General features: G+C 37.0%; 4 protein-coding genes across 8 annotated transcripts in view; 3 read left to right on the plus strand and 1 right to left on the minus strand.

Annotated features, from left to right (window-relative positions):
• LOC113048472 (epidermal growth factor receptor kinase substrate 8-like) overlaps positions 1-2913 on the plus strand; it is a 28005-nt gene extending 25092 nt beyond the window's left edge. For both annotated transcript variants that reach the window (XM_026210296.1, XM_026210297.1), the window contains 2 exons: positions 312-444; positions 1984-2913. In XM_026210296.1, the coding sequence (XP_026066081.1) occupies positions 312-444; positions 1984-2097 (247 nt within the window). In that variant the 3' untranslated portion in view covers positions 2098-2913. The remainder of the gene's footprint in view (positions 1-311; positions 445-1983) is intronic.
• The window catches only part of LOC113048471 (B-cell receptor CD22-like), a 1131192-nt gene that overhangs the window by 53265 nt on the left and 1056201 nt on the right, over positions 1-21726 (plus strand). The gene's annotated exons all lie outside the window — the stretch shown is intronic.
• LOC113048488 (RNA polymerase II-associated protein 3-like) lies at positions 4775-13642 on the minus strand. 2 transcript variants are annotated; one of them, XM_026210338.1, is made up of 17 exons: positions 13505-13642; positions 12445-12607; positions 12232-12375; positions 12055-12156; positions 11718-11845; positions 11520-11641; positions 9190-9260; positions 9009-9119; positions 8803-8930; positions 7919-8040; positions 7765-7835; positions 6991-7083; positions 6665-6909; positions 6492-6597; positions 6323-6417; positions 5191-5291; positions 4775-5117 (listed from the first exon to the last, which is right to left on the minus strand). In XM_026210338.1, the coding sequence occupies exons 2-17, from the start codon at positions 12592-12594 to the stop codon at positions 5032-5034; spliced, it is 1875 nt and encodes a 624-aa protein (XP_026066123.1). In that variant the 5' UTR covers positions 12595-12607; positions 13505-13642; the 3' UTR covers positions 4775-5031. The 2 variants fall into 2 exon arrangements, with proteins under 2 accessions (XP_026066123.1, XP_026066124.1); XM_026210339.1 differs by having other exon boundaries at positions 12445-12670; positions 13505-13585.
• LOC113048543 (mitochondrial inner membrane protease ATP23 homolog) lies at positions 14009-17426 on the plus strand. Its single transcript, XM_026210417.1, has 6 exons — positions 14009-14249; positions 15120-15165; positions 15242-15323; positions 15396-15533; positions 16760-16843; positions 16912-17426. Exons 1-6 carry the CDS (start codon positions 14024-14026, stop codon positions 17113-17115), a joined length of 780 nt encoding a protein of 259 aa, XP_026066202.1. The 5' UTR covers positions 14009-14023; the 3' UTR covers positions 17116-17426.

The following is a 21726-nucleotide window of genomic DNA, read 5'->3' on the forward strand; positions in this document are numbered from 1 at the left end:
AATGTAGATCGGTGCGCATTCCCTTCAAAAACAAATGCAATCCACTACATCTTTATGCGGCTCAGATGTTGGGAGTGAATGACGACTGATGTGTTCATTATTAATCGCTCAGGAGCCATTCCAGTCTACAGCTGCTCTAGTGGTGAAACAATAGTGGACTGATGACAGTCACTCAGGGCGGAGCTAAAGTCAAACGCTAGTGTCAATCAACAATCGTGGGAGGGGCTTGGGTCTGTGTGACCTCAGGCATCTGAGAATAGCTCGATGTGAGGAAGATGACCCTTTCAAAGCTGTTGTGGTCTGTTCTGCAGGACTATCAACAGTCTGGGAGTGCTGACCGGCGCTCAGCTCTTCTCTCTGAACAAAGACGAGCTGAAGACCGTTTGTCCTGATGACGGAGCTCGAGTCTACAGCCAGATCGCCGTCCAGAAAGCTGCTCTCGAGGTGAGTCCACTTCCTCAGCTTCTCTGATTTCTCTCTCCATTCCTCTTTCAACTCTTCTGTCCCAATCCAAATGTCTCGGACCGGATCACATCACACCGACCGCTCAACGAGAAAGTGATAGCAGAGTAGTGCTCCCTAAATCGAACCTCGAGTCTAATTAGTTTGTGTGCTGCTGATAACTTGCTCAACTCTGGCAAGAGTCGCTTTGGTTTTTCTGTGGTGTGTTTACTGTCCGCAGGTCTTCTTCTGACGCTCTCATGATCTTCACGTGTAATCCACGTTCCTCTGAAGGTACTTCAGTATCGTAGCGAGGCGGCTTTGCTCGGTTTAGTTAACCCTTCATTAACCAGTTCCTACTTAGAGGGATAGTTTAGAGGTTCTTTCTCAAAGAACATATTTTTAAACGAATATTGTGGGACTTTCAAAAACAGTTTGATTCCCAACAACATTCAAAACATCTTCTTTTGCGTTTAAAAGAAGAAAGAAAATCAGGTGTGAAACAACTTGAGTGTGAGTAAATGATGACAGAATTTAGATTTTTGGGTGAACTGTCCCTTTAAATTGGAATATGAAGTCCACACGTAGCTAGTTCATAACTAACTCTGTATAACTAGTAATAGTGTCATCATTCAGCTCAACATTTGTTCTCATCTGATAGTCTCAATGCAATAACAATTATTTTTAAACCCTCCTAAAATAAAAAGTTTAGTGGCTTCTGTCATAGTTAGAGAATAGATGCTTTCCCAGAATCCCTCAAGCGCCGCTTTACTCGTCCTTCATTGTGAATAGATATCGAGTCAAATCATGGAGTTAGTCTGACTCACTCAAATTTAGCAACTTTTTCTTCCAAAAGCACCAAGCAACAAGTGTCTCAGACAATAAAAAGGCATGCTTTTCTATGCTTTTTTACAAACCAAAGATGCTTAGAATAACACACATCACGTGAATTGAGTTAGCTGCTATTTGCTATTGTAGAATTAAATAATAATGATAAATAAATGTTCATTTATGATACTCTTTGTTAGTAGCTTGTACCTGAGATTGTTGATCAGTTATTGCACTGTAAGGAAAATGCAAAAGATAATAGTAATTCTCCAGGACATTATCCATTGTAACGCTGTAACCCGAAAATTTAAACACTTGTGTAGTTAAAATAATTTTATGTATAATTCTGTAGCCTATTTTAACAGACTTTTCTCAGAGTGCAGAACATTAACTACTTAAAACACTGCTTAAAACTGTTGTAAATGTGATTTTATAGTTAACTATCTATACAAACATTTTTTTGTAGTCATTCAAAAATGTGTAAGTGTTAAATAATTCAATGCATTTAAAAATACAGTGGTTTATTTTTTTATATTATATCATGCATTTTATTTTACAAAGAAATCTAAATGAACATGCATGCTGTGATTTGATGTTGTGACAACTTTGCATCATTTAGCAAGTTTTAGCAACAGATCCCGGTTCCTTTAGCTTGGTTCTCTGTGAGTGATTTGGGAACGCCGGTGTGACTGTTCTCCGTCTGTGTGTCTGTAGAGGAACGCCGCCTCGGAGCTGCAGGAGATCATGAGGAGACGACAGGAGAAGCTGGCCTCGGCGGCGGCGAGCGACTCCGGCGTGGAGTCCTTCGATGAGGGGAGCAACCACTGACCCCTCTCTGACCTCTGTGACCTCTGACCTTTTACAGGACGCCGCGGAGCGCGCTCAGTTTGCTGCCGTGATGCGCCGTCGTCAAGAGCTCTTGGACCCGTCTGATAACGGAACCGGATCGGACGTGGACGAACACTTTTGAAAAGGCTTTTTTTTTACATTGTTGCAGCGTTCTTTGTAGGTTCCTGTGAGAACGTCAGAGCAGTGTGTAGTCTAGTGCCATCGAGTTCTGCCTTCATAGTCCAACATCCTGGGAAAATTCATATATATATATATATATATGCAGTCATATTGTACTTTTACTGCTTGGACAGAAGACATCTGTTAATATTCCCGCATGATTGACTGGGTCTTGGACCAAATATCATTTACTCTTGTTCCTCACAGACACTTTTGTATTTATCAGCTGCTTTGAATGTATGGGGAGATGTATGGGTAATTAGTTTACTAGCAAACAGAAGCTAGTTTTGTACTGCCAAAAAAAAAAAAAAGCTTTATGGAAATGAAATGTCCGTTTCTGTAAATCTGACGTTTGTTGCATGGATTATTTGAGCTTCACAAGAACATGTGACCGGTTTTGGGCCAAAATCCTCTTGTTCCTCTCTCTCTCTGTAGATCTCATTCTAATGATGTTATACTGATGCCACCAGACCTTCTGAAATATAAATGACTTCTCGTAAGCATTGATGATTTTCTTCTCTGTCCCAGTAATGTGACTGACGTTTGGCCAAATCAATCTCTGGGTTCAAGGTTTCTGTTTAAACACGAATGTAAATATAAAGTGTGTGCTGAATAAACAGAATCACGTGACCTTTGTGTGTTGTGTCCATGAAAGTGATTTAGTAGAGAGGGGGCGAAATTAGGTTTTTCAACATCAGTAAACCTGAAGGAATATACTCAAAATCCCTTTTATTAAAGGTCCCGTTTTTCGTGCTTTTTTGAAGCTTTGCTTGTGTTTACAGTTACATGTGTTCATGTTTCGCATGTAAAAAAAAAAAAAAAACAGTATTTTTTTTTCACACAATTCACCTATCTGTATACCGCTGTTTTCACTGTCATACAAACAAACTGATGACTTCCTTGTTCTATAAAGCCCCTCCTTCTGAAATACGTAACGAGTTCTGATTGGGCGAGCGGTTCCTGTGTTCTGATTCGACAGCAGCTGAGCGCACGCGGCCCTCCTGGAAACGCGATTGGACTAGTTTTGGAGTAGTTTTGAGAAGCAAGTGGGCAGGAGTATGTGCTTTGTAAGAAATGTATACTAGAAAGGCAAGAGTTCAAGAATCAGCTACGGGAAATAGGTATATTAGAATATAATGTTAAAAATATAGTAACATATGGAAATAATGACCAAGGACAGAGAAATTTGTTTAATTTTTTAAGGAGAACTGGACTGGAAAGAAGAGTTTAAATAAAAAAAAAATGTTCAACACTGGATGCCAACTGTCGTAAAAATCCAATGAAGAAGAGCATGTGTTGGAGATGTGTTTATAATCACAGGAGTGTTTTTACTGATGAGATGCGCATGAAAATCGCATAAAAAATTTTTTGCACAGCCCTAAAATCTAGTTAACAAAGCTAAACAGTGTTGCCCTTTGTTTAATAAGTTACAGAAACTGTTAAAAGCACCAACTTAAATAATAAAATACACTTACTGGTTGTGGTCCATAAACAACGCCTTCTCCAGACAGACAAAGAGGGAACTGCTCCATCTTTGAGGAATAATCTTTGTGCGAATCAGTCATAAAACTGATTCAGATTGAGAAAGCTCGCTGTCCTCAGCAAAATGTGCTGCACATAGTTTTACACGTGGATTATAATTTTCGGGAACCGAGTAAAACACTAGTTGTAATCATTAATCTCCAAGTACAGCGTCCCTGGGAAGCCCAAACAAAGGTGATTGGACTCAGAGATGAAAATAACAGCGTTTCAAACGACATGGCGACAAACACAAACACAAACGCGGCTCTTCCTCTTCTCGGTCTAAGCGCAACAAGGCCACGCCCCCTGTTTGTGAATTCATGTGGGCGGAGGTTAGTCAAAACACTGTTTTAGTGACGTCATTCCCGCAGGACCTAGAGGGATGTAGTCCAAACGGATCTTTTTTTGTAGGTGAATTCTGTTAAATCAAATATCTCGCTTGGCATTGAACTAGTTTGAGCTTTAGAATTTTACAGATATTATTTATACTCTAACAACATTACACACTAACTTAAGTTTAAAACACGGGATCACGAAAAACGGGACCTTCAAAGGAAAACTTTGGATGGATTATTATTTGTTTTAAAGTTATTAGATTTGGATGAAAGATGTTTTCATTTGTGTCTCTGTGTCACAGAATTAGTCAGAAGTAACACGGTATGGGTTAAAGTTATCAATTATGCTTTTATGCCAAAAAATCATTAGGATATGAAATATTAAAGATTGTGTTCCTTGAAAGTATTTTGTAAATTTCCTACTGTAAATATATCAAAACGTAATTTTTGATTAGTAATATGCATTTGCTAAGAACAACTTGATGTTTTTTTATTTATTTTTTAGCACTTTCAGATTCCAGATTTTCAAATAGTTGTATCTCAGACAAATATTGTCCTCCTAACAAACCAGACATCAATGGAAACATGATTTATTCAGCTTTCAGATGATGCATGCATCTCATTTCAGAGTCAGGAGTCCGTTTGGATTTCATGTTGACTTTAATATTGCATTTAGTACAGAAGCAGATTGTGAAGACACATGAGTCATATTAATATCATCTGTAGTTCTGCTCGTCTGCACCGGAGACACACTCATGCAGGAACCAAATCAAGCAGAGTTTAAAGGCACCAAGCGTCTTTTCTGAGGTCGGATTCATTCACACTGAAGCGGTGATGTTTCCAGTTCGGCTTCACCTCATACTGATACCCGAGCTCCAGTTTTCAGTCCAAACAGAGGTCAAAGGCCGTATTTCTTCTGTAAGTCTTGCTCAGAAGCGTCTCCCGCTCCGGCGCGGTGAATCCAGTCGAACAGCTCCTGTAAGACTGACAGAAAGAGAAGCGTTTGTGTTAATCTGTGTTAGTGTTTGTGTTATTCTGTGTCTGCGTGTGTTTGTACTTTTCTTCTCGGCGGACGACATGAACATGACGCTCATGTCAAACCTCCTCACGCTCGCCAGGCTCCTCAGGACGGACAGCAGGAGAGACGCATCTTCAGCTCTGAAATCACACAGGAAGTGACATCATCGTGCTTGCAGTAAAGGCACACCGGCGATGAGAACTAGAACCAGAAGTCACTTTCAAAAAAAAGGCTTTTGTTTTTCAGCTGATGAACGATAAACAGTGAGAGCCAATCAGAATCCAAGCATTTAAAGTGACAGGAGCGACTCAAACTTATTATAATAAACAGAATGTTATCGTTATAATTAACATTGTAGATGTTATTACTATTATAGTTGCAGTTATAAATATGTTATAGTTGCAATAAAGTTATTGTTATATTCATCATCAGTTATTATTACAGATATTGCTATTTTCTTAACTATAGTAACTATTATAGTTGCAGTCATTATTATAGTTATCATAGTTATTGTTACAAATCAGTGTTATTTTATGATTCTTAATAAACTCATAGTATTCTTTAACAGTTACAATTAGCTTCAATTTTTAGATTATCAAGTGTTCATTTTTGGTAATTTTGTTGTCATCGTTATTTTTTATGTATTTTTTTAGCAGCTGTCATTTATTTTTATTTGCATTTTAGTAACTGAAGGACTTCAACTAAAACCAATGTCAGGTATTTCTATTTTTTTTGTGTGTTTTTCATTTTTTTTAATTCATTTTAGTTTCCATTTTAGTTTCAGTAAACAATAACACTGTTATAATTAACATTATAGTTACAGTTTTAATATTATTGGTATACTATTATAGAAGTTATTGCTATTTGGAATTAGCTTTAATTTTTAGATTTTCACTTTTAATTTAGTTTAAGTAATAATTTTAAATGTTGTTATGGCATTTTGTTTTATATATATATATATATAAATATATATATATATAATTTTTTTTTTTTTTATTCCATTTTAGTTCTTGTAATTAGTTTTGCAGTTTCTAATTTTCATTTCTGTTTATCATTAGACATTTATATTTCATTTCACTTGGTGAAAATGATTTTGTTCGTCTGTTTTGGTGAAGAATAACTCCGCTTTAGTTCTGGTTACAGTAGCTCATGATGGTGGTCTCGGACTCACTGAAAGCAGCTGTGGAAGCTCCTGAGGATGTGGTTGAGAACATCAGGCTCCAGAGAGTTCTGGAAGATCTTCAGATAAGCGTCTGGACTGATTTGCTGCAATGTTAAACACTGAGATGAGACGCACAGATACAGGACAGAGAGGAGAGCGTGAGCGGCACGGACATTACCTTCAGATATCTGTAAGTGGATTGTGGGTGACGTCTGATCTTCCTGAGATCGGCCTCCAGCTGGAAACTGTTGCTGGGAGGAGGAGGAATCGCTTCAGCATCGGCCCTGAAACACAAGACACTCGTCAGTCTCGGTCCAGCTCCAGGAGAGCTTCATCACATCGTCTTCTCACCTGGACACGTCTGAGACCTCCGCCGTCTTCTGGGACACAGGAGCTTCTGAGATCTCCGTCTTCTGGGACACAGGAGCGTCTGAGACCTCCGTCTTCTGGGACACAGGAGCGTCCGAGATCTCCGTCTTCTGGGACACAGGAGCGTCCGAGATCTCCTCCGTCTTCTGGGTCTTGTGAAGCGGTGAAGACGTGGACGGTGAGATCTCTCCACCCACCTCCTGGATCTCGATCCTCCTCAAGGGTTTCTGGGACGACACAGACACACACGATGTGTCGACACTTAACATAAACTCAGAGATGAGATTCATATTTGGAGCGGCTCTCACGGTGGATCGGAGATGTTCAGGTTTGTGGATGTGCTGGATGCTTCTCCTCTGTTTGTTCTCCTCTGGAGCCAGAAGACCGCGGCTCCCCATCTCCTGATGAACACACACACACACACACACACACACACACACAGGTGAACAGATGTGAGATTCATGCTTGCTCTCTGAGTTTGAGTCACTTGGAACCGTCTGTAAAAGATGTCCAGATAATGCTCTCTGTATACATTACACCACAAGATCTGAAGCTTTTCGGTTTGCTCTCGTACAAATGAATATGTTTAGAGGGTTAAAGGCTTCAGAATAAGCTGGGGTTCGTTTTATTAGCTTTTTTAGTTTTGCAACAAAAGAGAAGACTCCCAGTGAGCTAAAACCTTGATGCTATAAAGTCTAAAATATTAGCTTCGTAATTAAAAAAAAATAATAATAATTTAAATACTAGATTTTTTTTATTTACTTGTGCAAATTACAGGAATAAAATAAAAACAATTACTAATTTTTATTATATATTATTTATATTTAACAAATAGCCGCAGTGAAACAAATCTTTGGCCAAGCCGCACAGCCATTTTTTTTCCTCAATCACAATTTTTAATCAGAAAAGCTGCAATTAAGATTTTTCCTTTTTTCTTTAAATGTTGTGCTCCTATTCAAACACTATTTTACAACTATAATGAAAAGATGCACACATCTGAACTCATCATTTCGGTTTTATCTAGTAATTTTACAGTCAGTGTTTAACAACACTATTGCAGCCGGACTGATGACTAGAATCACCTCGGAGAGTTTCTGGATCTCGCTCAGGGCCTGTTTGTTTCCCGGCTCCAGCTTCAGGACCTGCTGGAAGTCTGCAGACAAACACAAGCACACGTGAGCTCTTCAGTGTGTGTGTGTGTGTGTGTGTGTGTGTGTGAAGCGGTGGATGACGGACCGTCTGTGGCCTCTCGGATCCTGCCTTGAGCGGCTCGGGCCGTGGCTCTTCGGGCGAAGGCTTTGGCGTACGAGGCGTCCAGAGCGAGAGCCGTGTTACAGTCCTGCTCGGCCTCGCTGAACCTGCACACACACACACACACACACACACGCTACAACTACAACTCATGCTTTACAATAATACCACGCTTCATAACTTTTTCATAAACTGAAAGCTTTTTCACAGCAAAAGTGAAAGGAATAAGCCTCAGGCTGAAGGTAATGTAAACGTGTAGCACAGCTATATCTGTAGCACTAGCCAATGATACATTGTATGTGTCAATCATTTTCTGTTTTTACGCAAAAAATCATTGGGATATTAAGATCAAGTTCCATGAAGATATTTAGATATTTATCCCCTAGCGTAAATATATGAAAACTTCATTTTTGATTAGTAATATGCATTGCTCAGAACTCCATCTGAACAACTTTAAAGATGATTTTCTCAATATAAAGATTTTTTTTTTTTGCATTTTCAGATTTTCAGATATTGTCACATCAGTGGAGAGATGATTTACTCAACTCTGTTCGCTTTATTCAGCAGGAAACACATGGCTTAATAAAGTGTTATTTAACAGTTTCGCGTCACATTCTGAGTTTGCACTGCACTGTTTTTATTAATTTTGACTCCTAGTTCTGTCTCCATGGCAACACCGGAGCTGTCAATCAATAATAACACACAGGAAACACAGTAACATCTGTTACTCATCTGAAAAAGCACCTCAGATGTTTCCTTTTTTCTCCATTCGTTTTACTAGCAACTTGAAAACAGTCCTCTGATTATGTAACTCTCGTGTCACCCAGCACTGCACTAGATAGTGAGCACACTTCTGAGGGAGGAGTCACCTGTGGAGTTTGAGGAAGGCCATGGCTCTGTTGGCGGGCAGCAGTGCGTTCGTCCCATCAGCCTCCATTCCTCTGGAGTAACACTCCACCGCCGCCTCGTACTTGCCTTCTTTAAAGTAAGCATTTCCCTGAAACAGAATCAGTGTTCACATCCACTATGATGAAGAAGAAGAAGAAGAAGAAGAAGAGGAGGAGACGTTTCTCACTCTGTCCTTCTGCACGACTGCTTCCTGTTTCCTCTGCTGTTCCTGTGTGTGTTGTGACGGCTCTGCCTGGCTCTCGCTCTTCTCCGCCGTCCGTCCGCTGGATCCCAGCACCTGGAACGAAGCGTGGGTCACTCTCGAATCTCACAGCACACACATCTGTCAAACCAGATCACTAACACACCTGCTGGAGCTTCTGGATCTCCGTCTGAGCCTCCGCGCTTCCAGGATCCAGCTGGAGAACCATCTCGTAATCTGGACCAATCAACACAGACCAGATGGCAACTGGATAAAGATTTCTTGTGCATCTCTTATTTTTTCCTTTTTGATTTGAAAAGTATATAAAGGAAATGTATTCTACTAATCAATTTGGAATAACTTAATTTATGTTTTATGGTGCATTTATAAAAAATTTATATATATATATATATATATATATATATATATATATATATATATATATATATATATATATATATATATACACTTTTTTTTTTTTTTTTCAAGTAAATCTTAGTTTTATCTTTTAGGATTGTGTTTAACAGTTTTAAGAAAGGATGACAAAATAATGAAAATATCATAAATATGTAATAAGCTAAAATAAAATAATCAGAATAACCTGGAGAGTTATGTGCTGAAAATTCAACTTTGATTACAGCAATGAATGTGGAACAATTACTTGTATTGTAATAATATTTCACAATATTGTTGTTTTTACTAAAATAAAATAATTAAAATTAAGTAGAATTACAGTTACATAAGTTACAAAAAAAATAATCCGAATACATCTAATTAATGATGCTAAAAACAGTGATAAATTACAATTTACAATATATTTACATAGAAAACATTACTCTATATTGTAAAAATATTTAGCAGTTTTTACTGTATTTTTAATCAGGTTCCAAACTTTTGACTGTTGTTGTATATTAAAAAAAGTTAGGTAATTAAAAAAGCTTTAAAATGTAAATCACTCTGAATAATTGTTGTGTGCATTAGGGATGGGCATGATTAATCGACGATCGATAATTGATCGTTAAGATTTTCCTCGATCATGTTAATTTGTTATCGATTAATCTAAAGCATTTTTTTAATCTAATGCAGGTTGCGTTGCGTAGTGCGAGTCTTCAAGCAATTAAATGAATTTCACTGTGTGGCAGCAATTAAATATTTTACCACCATGGGGCAATATTTGACACCCTACTCGGTTATCTGTGATCTTCCGTTTTGATTTCAAAGAATAATCATGAAGATGTCACGGCGAAGTGTGGCGTGGGACCATTTTGATTTAAAAAGCGAACTAGTTAACTGCAAACATTGCGATGCCGTGTTTAAGTACAACACGGCCACGACTCAAATGATGTACCTATGCATCCCGGCAAATTTTCATGAGGCTTTAACCCTTTCGAGTCGATTAACGCATATATGCGTTTTGAGTCATTTTCTCCTGATAACCCCTGATAAATTACACTCTCAGTTTTAATCGTACAGATAAGAGCAATACATCAATCGAATCTGTAAAGGGTCTAGTTTTTTTTGGATACAGACATAATAACAAAAAACCTTTGTGCACTTATAAAATAAAGATAACAAACAAGGTGCGCTGTCTACAGTCTTTGTCTCCGCTGATCGTCATGTACAAACATTTCATTAAAATGAACCGTAACTCCGTGAATACTCAACGAAGAGACATGAGAGAGATATCTATAGAAAGCCTGGAATGTCTACTTTTAAACTAAACAAGTGCTTCCGAAAAACAAATATTCTGAGATAAAGTAATCCATATGAAAACAACGCAATGTCTGTTTTTCATATCTTCCTTCATTATATTTAATGTGACCACGCCCCCGCGCTGAACGCGCTATTCAGATTCAAACTGAAGCGCGCGGCTTGAATACGCCCACACAGAAGAAAAGGCAGCGAGACTGTTCTTCAAGTTTTTATTTTATTTTACTGTTTGCTTCGCGATGAGAGGACTAAGACATAATTCACCCCAAAAAGATGTGATGTGGTTGATGATTTGAGAAATGGATTTCCTCAGAAAAAAGAATGAAGCACTTTATTCAGACTCAAAACGCATATATGCGTTAATCGACTCGAAAGGGTTTTAAGAACGCCTGCTAGCAGCTGCAGGTTCCGCTGCTTTAGAGCACTGCATATGCACGCGGATATATGTTCGGTTTGCCTGAACGTAGTTTAACTGTCTGCCACAAGTTGATCTTGTAATAAAGGTCTCACCGAGGAAAAACACGCTGTATTTTTGTATTCATTGCATTTTTTTATTATAAAAATTAAATAATTAATTATATTATAAAAATATTAATGATTAATCGATAGTCGATCGTTAATTCTCCCGACGATCGACTAAGAAAATTTAATCGAATGCCCATCCCTAGTGTGCATAAATAATGAATCATTTCGAATGATTCGTGAACCAGTTCAACTGAATCACTGATTCAGTTCACTCACAAATTCAGAACTAGATTAACTTCCATGATTAAGAAAGCTTCAGACCTTGGAGAGCGTCCTGGTGTTTGTTGAGTGCCACGCGCGCCGCCGCTCTCCTGATGTACGCTTTGGTGTATTTCCCGTCCAGAGCGATGGCCAAATTACAGTCGGACTCCGCCACGGCGAACCTGTGGCGCACAAACGCTCTCATCAGCACCGATGCATCAGAACACACCTGTATGAAGACGGGAGAAGCTGCAGTACTTCTTGAGTCTGTAGAAGCAGGCCGCTCTGTTGGTGGGCAGGACAGGGTTGTACGGATCCGCGTCCATTCCTCGGGTGTAACACTCGATGGCGCTGTCGTACCGGCCAACACGGAAGAACTCATTCCCCTGAAACATTTAAGAGGTCATTAATAAGAATTTCCACAAGTCGATTTGGTTTTATTGCATGTTGCTTTAAATGCTAATGAGCTCTGCTAAACCCCGCCCCCTCTTCCCTTCTCTTTAGCAGCAGAGCTTTCTAACGAACCACATGAGTCTCATCTTATGTCACGTTGATGCAGTTAGTGCAGTCACTAAGGAACTGAACACGAACAGACCTTCTCTTTCTCGGTCAGCGCTAGATCTCTGTCCACCGCAGGCTCTTCTGAGTCCGACTCGTTGGAGTGGACCGGGCTCTCCTCGGCGTCCAGCGCCTTCTCCTGCGAACACACAGCGTTCATCAATCGTCCATCACATCTTCACACACATCAGAGCGTGAATCTGAATCACATTACCACATCGAACTTGTCCCAGGCCTGATAATCGTAGGATTTTATGCGCTGCGTCTCCTTTTGCTCTTTCAGAGCGCCGTCGGTCCGCCGCTTCATGCTCTTCTTCGTCTTCTTGTAATCTCTGTTCCTCACCGGCGGGAGAGTTTTCTGGAATTAAACACACGTTAGCGAACACAAGCAGCTGGATGTGAGGAGCTGGGGATGTGGAGGGTTTACCGGCGGCTCGCTGATGTCTCCGGAGCGAAGCTGCTGGTCTTTCTCCTTGACTTCTTCCTCCCAGTTGTTCAGCTCCTTCAGGAAGTTCTGCAGATCTTCTGCGTTCTGTCGCATCTGGATCTGCAGCTCCACCGCTTTATTTCCCGACATCTTCTGCAGATTCCTGTGACAAACACCGTTTCACCTGATTAAAACTACTAAAAACTGTTTATTCAGGCAACCGCTCCTAACATGTAACGGGAAATAAAACCATCCTAAATATACATTTAAGTGTTTATTATATATATATATATATATATCTATATATATATATATATATATATATATATTATAAAAGTTATATAACTTTGAGAAAGCTTGCAGAATAAGATGTAATGTCTCTGTACTGTGATTAATTAACTAGAACGTGATGGTGATATCTATTAAATAATTATTTTACAGTTTACTATAAAAAAAACTACTGTCATCAAAATAATAATAGGCATTTAATTATTTGATAAATAATAATAATAATTAAACAATGATTACTTGTTATGATTTTAAACGCGGTAACTACAGTAAGTACCTTACACTGGCGGGAGGCTACGGTTACCATGGTAACTCTTCGAAAGTTAAACTGACAACAAAGCGACCCTGAAAAACCCCGCGAACTACAGATTAATCAGAGATTTCGCGAAATAAATAACGTTAACAGGTGCTTGTTGAAATGAAATCTCGTCCGTCTGTAATTCTAGAATATTCTCTGTATCTGCGACTGAAACAACTTCACCTCCAAGAGCAGGTTTATCACGAGCTGTGTGGAGATAAATACCGAGCTAAACGATTCTTCTACACACTGGTAAATCAATTAAGTTATAATTTACGTTAACGTTACTTGATCTCAAATATCTTAGTAAAAACGTGGATTAACGTTACTGGCCTCCTAGCACACATGTGGAAAATCAATTTAAGATAATAAACTTCTCTTAAAGACGCATGTTTAGAGGAACTCATTCAGACGTGTTTAACTGAGCGGTTTTAACAGCAGTGAAGAGCGGAATCAGAAGAGTTTGTGTCAAACCTGAAGCGATGATGAAGACCTCTCGATCAGTAGTTTGTGTTCAGCGCCATGACAGCACAAACTCCACTGTGCGCACGTGCGAACTACGTCACGCACACGACACGCACTGCGCGCGCACGTAATGGTGCCGAACAAAAAACGAAAATTCTAGAAGTAATTGTTTTCTTTAGTACCCATTTTTGGTTTTTATAATGCTCGTTTTTTGTCAGGATATGACATATATATTTCATAGAGAGAGGGAGAGAGAGAGAGATAAAAAAAAAAATCTACTTGTGTCTAGTTGTGGACTTTTATTTTGAAAAGAAAAACAACCTTGGGGAGGTATTATTTTAAAAAAATCAAAAAAATATAAAATAAGTACCGCCAACACTTAGTAGATTCAGTAAAAATCCCGAGCAATTTAATTACTAAACTAACGTTACTTTAATCCCGCTCTCTCTCCTCTCCTGCTTCCAGTCACGTGACTCGCGGACACCCGCCCGCGTGACCTCTGCGTACACACACGCGCAGATCGGAGCTATGGCTCAAAACAGAGGAGAAGAAGATGAGTTTATTAATAAAGCGCCGCTGCAGGAGAGCAGAGAGACTGAAGAGGAGAGGAAGAGGAAGGAGGAAGAGTTCGGCTACGGTTTGTATCCCGAGCGCAGCGGCAGCGGCAGCAGGTTCAAGCAGGGCTCGATCGGAGAGAGTCTCTTCACCTTCAGACACAAGTGTCACATCATGCTGCAGGTCGCCATGGACACGAGTAAGAGAACACGCGAGTGATTCCGTTATTAGAACATTACAACAAGAGTTGATCTTACAGAAGTATGCAGTAATGTTTTTGTAGAGAACTGTACACACACACACACACACACATACACACACACACACACACACACTCACTTACACACACACACCACACACTCACTCACTCACTCAGTCACACACACTCACTCACTCACTCACTCACACACACACACACACACACACACACACACATCACTGACACACTCACTCACACACACACACACACACTCACTCACTCACACACACACACTCTCTCTTTCTCACACACACACGTCATGTTTTATATCATCTCTATGGAAGCTTGTTTTCATCACGAATTACAAGGAAAAAATAAAAGAGTGATTATGAATTTTTATCTCACAATTCTGACTTTTTTATAATCTAAAAAACTTTTTTTTTTTTACAATTTTGACTTTCTTTTTTCTGAATTCAGGGTTGAATCCCTCTCTCAAACTAAAAGTAATTGTGATTTTCTTTAGTTTTATTATTATATATTATTATTATTATTATTATTTAATCTCACATTTTTTTCACAATTTTTGCATGCTGCCAGCAAATAAAAATATATTTTTAGAAGGTGATTATGATTTTTTTTCATGCAATTCTGAGTTTACATTTCAATTTGATTTTATTATTTAATGACATTTATTATCTTGTCTCTACCATTGAATTTAAAATAAAAAAGGTAATTCCAAGTATATTATAAGTATGATTCATATTATTTTAATGTCACATTCTAGAATTTTTTTTTTCTAAGAATTTTTAGTTTGCATCTGGCAATGCTGTTTCTTAACACATGAACTGAAGCGGTGCGTGTCTCCTTCAGGTCCTTATGCTAAGCTCCTGCTGGGTGCGATGAAGAGCTCCGGCTGGTAAGAGCCCTTCACATGAACTCTTCCTCCGCGCTGCTGATGTCTCACTGACGTTTGTGACTTGATTTCCTCTCAGTACAGTTCATAAAGACAGACATTTCTCCTGTGAGGACTGCGATGGGACGGTCAGCGGGGGCTTTGATGCTGCCACCTCTCAGGTGAGACCCAAAAACACTTGATGAGTCAGAAGAACGGGACGGTGTTGGTCTGACCCGAGTCTGTGTGTGCAGATCGTCTTATGCCAGAACAACATCCATCAGCAGGCTCACATGAACCGTGTGGTGACCCACGAGCTGATCCATGCCTTCGATCACTGCAGGGCCCGAGTCGACTGGTTTAACAGCTTCAGACACCTGGCCTGCTCCGAGGTGAGGACACCGGCCAGAGCATCACTACATCAGAGAAACCACATCTAAAATACGCTAACCAAAATAAATAGATGCTTTTAAAATACTAAAAAAAAATAGAATCCAAAATATAATGTTAAAAAACATATCTAAAATATAAAATACAGAAACCAAAATGTTTTTTAAGAACCTCAAAAAAATAAAAAAATTAAATAAAAAAAAAAAGCTAAAAAAAAATAAAAAAAATTAAAAGTGTAACTATAATAAAACATTCTAGAATCCACATTTAAAATTACAAATAATATAATAAAAAATAAAAATTAACCATAACGTACAGAAATCAAAATAAATGCTTTTAAAAAAACTCATATAAAAAAAAAAATCCATAATAATATGTTAATGAACATCTAAATAAAATTCTAGAATCCACTTCTAACATTAAAAATAATATTAAACAAATAAATCCTAACCTAACCCTAACCCACATCTAAAATATAGAATATGAAAACCAAAATAAATGCTTTTAAAAACCTCATTTAAAATAAAAGAATATAATCCAAAATACAATGTTAAAAAACACATCTAAAAAATTATATTAAATTAATAAATTAAACTGTAAAACAATAATAAAATTAAACTATAATCAAATATTATAATAAAAATTAAAAATCACATCTAAAATATATAATACTGAAACCAAAATATTTTAAGAACGTCATATATAAAATTTTAAAATAGAATCCAAATTAAAATGTTAAAAACAAAAAAAGTGTAACTATTATAAAACATTCTAGAATCCACATTTAAATTTAATTAAAAATTTAAAAGAATATAATACACATCTAATGTGGCAACCAAAATAAATGCTTTAAAAACCTTTAAAAAAAATTAGAAATTACATATAAAATAAAAAATAGTATCCAAAACATTTTAGAAACCACATTTAAAATAAAAATAAATAATCTTACCAAAATTAAAATGTTTTTATAAATTGTAACCAAAAAATGTAATAACTGCATCTGAAATTAAAGAAGTATAACTTAAATAAAACCTTTTTAAAAACCACGTCACATCTAATATTTAAAAATAGTAAAACTAAAATAAAACCCTTTACAGAGACATTTGAAAAAAGTTAACCTGGTGCATTTTCTTTTAGTAAAATTGTAAACATCATGTTGGTTTTCTACATTTAATTCTGGTGTTAAATAATGTACAGCGTGAGACACTTGTTTGTTTGTTCTCTTCAGATCCGAGCTGCTAATCTGAGCGGAGACTGTTCGTTCGTTAATGAGATTTCCAGATTTAACTTCGGCCTGAAAGAGCACCATCAGGTTTGTGTCCTCGGCTGTGTGTCTGGATGGTTTCTGGATGTGTGTGTTCATGTGTGTTCATGTTTTAGGCGTGTGTTCGCGGCCGAGCGCTGCGCTCCATCCTCGCCGTGCGCAAGGTGAGCCGGGAGGAGGCGGAGCTAGTGGTTGACGAGGTGTTTGACAGCTGTTTCCATGACCACGCCCCCTTCGGCCGCATCCCACACAACAAGAAAGACGCCAAGTTCGCCTACAGAGATTACGAGAACCGAGACCGATACTACGCTAACCTCTGACGCAAGAGAGGAATATAATCTACTGAGCTGTTCATTCACGATCAGGAAGAGTTATTAAACCACACACTTGTGTTTTTCATCACTAATCATTTCACAACAACATTAATGATGTTCTTTATCTGAGCATCAGTTTGAGATGGATGAGATTATTTATTGATGGGATAACGATCAAATCTGTCTTTGTGTATATGATTGTACAGGTTTTTATGAGCTATTCTTGTGAACATTCAGTGTTCACGGAGCCTCGGGTTTCTGTAATAAATCTGAAAACCTCAAATCACAGAGAATGAAATAAATGTTATTTTACACAAGTGTTTTCTCAGTCGTGTTGTTGATCCACACGGTGGCTGTTAGTTTGATTATGGCCTCAAATTTACATCGAATTATATAAGAACATGAACATAATCACAAAAACATACATTATACATTAATATAAAAAAAATATTTTTTTATTTCTTTGTATATTAAATATTTTAATAATTCAGGAATTTATTTTATATTACGCAAATACATTATACATTGATATTTTAATTGTATTCATTTTTTAAGAATTTATTTCATATTATACAATTGCTATTATACATTTTTATTCATTTTTTAATTGACTTCAAAATGTATATTGCATTTGAGTATATATTAAATATTAGAATTGTTTTTATTATTTCAATTAAAAAAATGTTTTTTACTTTCTTATTTCAGATATTTATTTAGCAATGTATTATTATTTTAAAAATCCTGTATTTAAATCGTGTTTTAGCGTCAGTTGCGTCGTTGATCCACAAGGAGGCGCTGCTGCTCTTTGTATTGTCTTGTATTAACTCTTATCTGACCGAGGACTAAATGTAAATGTATCGCGTTTCTGTCACCGATCTAGATATAATTCTCTGTTATAGACCAGCGGGTCCTAAATATGTAAAAGATTCAGATGAAGCGGTTCTTATTACATTCAACTTTTTGTGTCTCAAAGAAGAAGTAAAAAGAAGAGAACATAGTATTTTATGCGAAAGAAACTGTGGGCAGAACTAACATTAACTCACAAACAATGAAGCAAGTTTTTGACAATGAGATTAATAAAAGACTCCTGCTAGAGATTAGATTAGCATTAGCATAACAAACAAGAAACTGGACGAAGTCGGTAAATTAATTTTCTTTAAATTTATGGCAATATATAGTATTTAAGTAACTTTTGAGATTATCTTAGTTTTGCTAATTTTATTTCTACATATAGAATTAGTTTACACAGCTGTTTTTACTGCTGTTGATTTATTTCTGTATCTTTAATTTTAGACTGTGCAAAACGTTATTAACCATTATTCTATTAGACATATTATTATTTTTTAATTATATATATATTTTATTAACTATATATATATATATATATATATATATATATATATATATATATATATATATATATATATATATATATATATACACACATATATATATATATATATTTTATTTTATTTATTTATTTTTTTTGACAAGGCCATCAAACCATCAGTATGAATGAAGTTTCTGGAGGTTTAGCCCTCAGATAAACACATGCAGATAAATGAAAGCGAAGGGTGCAGGCTCAGCGAAGCTTCTTTCTGATCAAACAGTGAAGCACACGAGGCTCATTAACCTGATATCAGCGGGAGGTTCATTAGCAGGGAGTGAGACGTCTTCCTGACCCTCACGTCATTACCAGCAGACACAGAGACATCAGGTCAAAGGTCACCGCTCTAATCAGGCCGTCAGTAATGAAGAGTCACTCAAGTAAACACACTAACGAGTGCACTAATCACTGCAGTGCATCTGACCTCCAAAACAATACAGCGCATCAATTTACTTTGTGTGTAAAGAAAAAGTCTCCTTCATTTACTGAGAGTCAAACCTTTGAAGACTTTATAACTCTTACACATGCATATATCATTTATTAATATAGTTATCAATTTTAGATTACACATGTACATACATTATACATAAATCTTGCATTTTTATTCATTGATATATATAAATTTAATATCTTATACAAAGGTAAAAAATGTTAGCATGAATGCATTGTAAGTCGCTTTGGATAAAAGCGTCTGCTAAATGCATAAATGTATTTTTTATTTCATTTATACACACATTAGTTTTGTGTATTTTATCAAAAGATTCCTTTATATGATTATATATGTGAAGAATTAATGCATTTATTCTTTTTTTTAAATATAGTTTTTATTCAATTATCTTTCATGTCCTATGCCTGATATTTTTTATTAATATTGATATTATAAATATATATTAGATATTAAAATTTATGTAGTTATTTAAATAATAAGTAAATCATTAATTTAATATTTAATGAATGTATTTATACATAAGAAAATACATTTAGCATATATACACGCACACACATTTATTTTAATATATTTTTGTTTTACCATGTATATATATATATACACGTTTCTTTTAATGTATAACTATATTATATATTTAATTATAAATATTTTTGGATATGTATATATTATTATTTCAAATAATATTTTATTTATACAATAAAAAATAGACTTTTCTATTGTGACCACGGTCCAACGCAATCGTCGTTTCCGCTAGGTGGCGCAAATTGAACATTTTTGTTTTCACATTAAAGCCTCTTTGTTCTTCACACTCTCCAGCAAGAGCGTGTCATATTAATCGTCAAGTTCATAAACTTGTGTCTGTTCTGAATGCAGTATTAGACTCTTATTCTCACTCACCAGCAGTTTTCACTCAACATCAGAGATCACAAGTGTGTTTTGTTCATGGTTTTGTTCCACTGTTTTGTGTGCTTTCAGGCAGAGCGCTGTGATTGGCTGCTCGTTGCGCGGAGGCGGAGCCTCTGATTTGCAGCCAATTAGAGCCGAGCGTCAGCAGGCGTCTGGCGGCGCAGCATGTGTTTATTTTGGGCAGAAAAAGCTTCAGTCTGCCAGAGACATCCACAGCAAAAACTCCACACAGAAATCCAGTTTAATTTTTTGGCTGACTCTGAGAACGTCTCAGCAGAGGATGATGATGTTTGTCTCCACATGAGCACTGATTGAGAATTATTTTCTCTGGCCTGTCTCTTGAATGTTTTCACGGTTCCTCTGTCTCCTCGAGCCCCTCTGAAGCCCCACAATCCACCTCTGATGGAGAACACAGATGTGTGCGAGTTCAGATGGTTTGTGAACGAGGAGAGGATTTAAACCGAGACAGACTGAAGAAGAAGCGTCTAAACTCGTGATGAGATCAGATCTGATGCAGATCAAAACTCGCCCACACTTCTTACACAAGACCGAACTGAAGCACATTGAGCACATCATCACTGAGTTGGTTCGATGTTTCTAGTAATGTTAGGTTGACGTGTCCAGCTCACAGGGAAAGTTCTCTTTAAAGTTATGAACAAATGTTCTTCTAGCAGCTCATTCGAAATCTGTGTAACATTTTTTTTAAACATTCATAAATAACATTTCCATATTGTTTGCATGTTCCCATAATGTTGATAAAACCAAGAAAAAAATTAAAGGATGTTTGAACATTCAGAAATTTTTTTTTAGCTGGGGAATTATCTGAATTTTATTAATGTCCTCGAAACATTAACAAAAACAACAACAACAACAAAACATTATTTATACATGATTCATCGAGTATTTTTTTAATCTGTAAAGTTATAGTTAGACGTTCATCGAATGTTTTTTAAATGTTGCTACATGTTTTAGAATCTTCAGACAACATTCAAATGTAACATTCTCTGAATGGTTTCAAAATGATGAAATGGAATGTTCCTTTAACATTCACATAAACAAGAAAAAAACATTCAAACCTGGGTGTTCAGAGAACAATCAGAAATGTCAGAAGTTGATTAGTGAAGTGTTGTCAGTGTCTGTTCGTTGAGTGTGTGTGTGTGTGTGTGTGTGTGCATGTGTTCTGCACGTGTGATTGTTAATTACAGTGTTTGAAGTGCAGCAGCTCACAGACTTGAAGAACCATCTGGGCCTTAAAACACACCAAGAGCATTGTGTGTGTGCGTGTGTGTGTGTGTGAGAGAGAGAGAGAGTGTGTGGCTTCCATAGTATGGTAAAAAAAAAAAAAACAACACACACACACACAAACCTGTGGATATTACTGGCTACCGTCTGATTCCTAACATTCCTCAAAATATCTTCTTTTGTGTTCAGAAGAAGTCTTACAGGTTTGGAATGACATCTAGGTGAGAAACTGGACATTTTTGGGCTACCTGTCCCGTGTAGCTGTATAATAGTCAGTTTATGTAAAGGCACACTGATGTGAAAGGAGCTTTAGTGCTGTTAAAGAGTGAATCTTCCACCTGTGTTCAGAGCTGCAGGTTTGGCAACAATCACACGAGTCCGGAAAACCAACATTACCAAGCCATTAGTGTAATAACAGTCATTCAGCCTCTGCAGGAACACCACACACACACACACACACACATACACACACTAAACCAGGTGCTCACATGTCATCCGATGCACTCTTTCCTAAAACACACTGATCAATGAACCTTCAGTCTCTCTAAAATACATAATTCACCTCATAAAATGTTCAGCTGAATGTTTGAATGGAAGGGAATTTCAAGCTCTAAAAGAAAAAAAAATGTATATA

The sequence above is a fragment of the Carassius auratus genome, chromosome 29 (genome assembly GCF_003368295.1).
Source record: "Carassius auratus strain Wakin chromosome 29, ASM336829v1, whole genome shotgun sequence".
Lineage (NCBI taxonomy): Eukaryota > Metazoa > Chordata > Actinopteri > Cypriniformes > Cyprinidae > Carassius > Carassius auratus.

Excerpts from the sequence above, each read along its gene's own strand:
- LOC113048488 (XM_026210338.1), bottom strand. The coding sequence starts at position 12,594 with ATGTCGGGAAATAAAGCGGTGGAGCTGCAGATCCAGATGCGACAGAAC. Across the intron at positions 12,376-12,444 it reads GAGACATCAGCGAGCCGCCG|AAAACTCTCCCGCCGGTGAG; the intron begins GTAAACCCTCCA and ends GTTTAATTCCAG. Across the intron at positions 5,118-5,190 it reads GTCGTCCGCCGAGAAGAAAA|TCTTACAGGAGCTGTTCGAC; the intron begins GTACAAACACAC and ends TCTTTCTGTCAG.
- LOC113048543 (XM_026210417.1), top strand. The coding sequence starts at position 14,024 with ATGGCTCAAAACAGAGGAGAAGAAGATGAGTTTATTAATAAAGCGCCG. Across the intron at positions 14,250-15,119 it reads GCAGGTCGCCATGGACACGA|GTCCTTATGCTAAGCTCCTG; the intron begins GTAAGAGAACAC and ends TGTCTCCTTCAG. Across the intron at positions 15,166-15,241 it reads GCGATGAAGAGCTCCGGCTG|TACAGTTCATAAAGACAGAC; the intron begins GTAAGAGCCCTT and ends ATTTCCTCTCAG.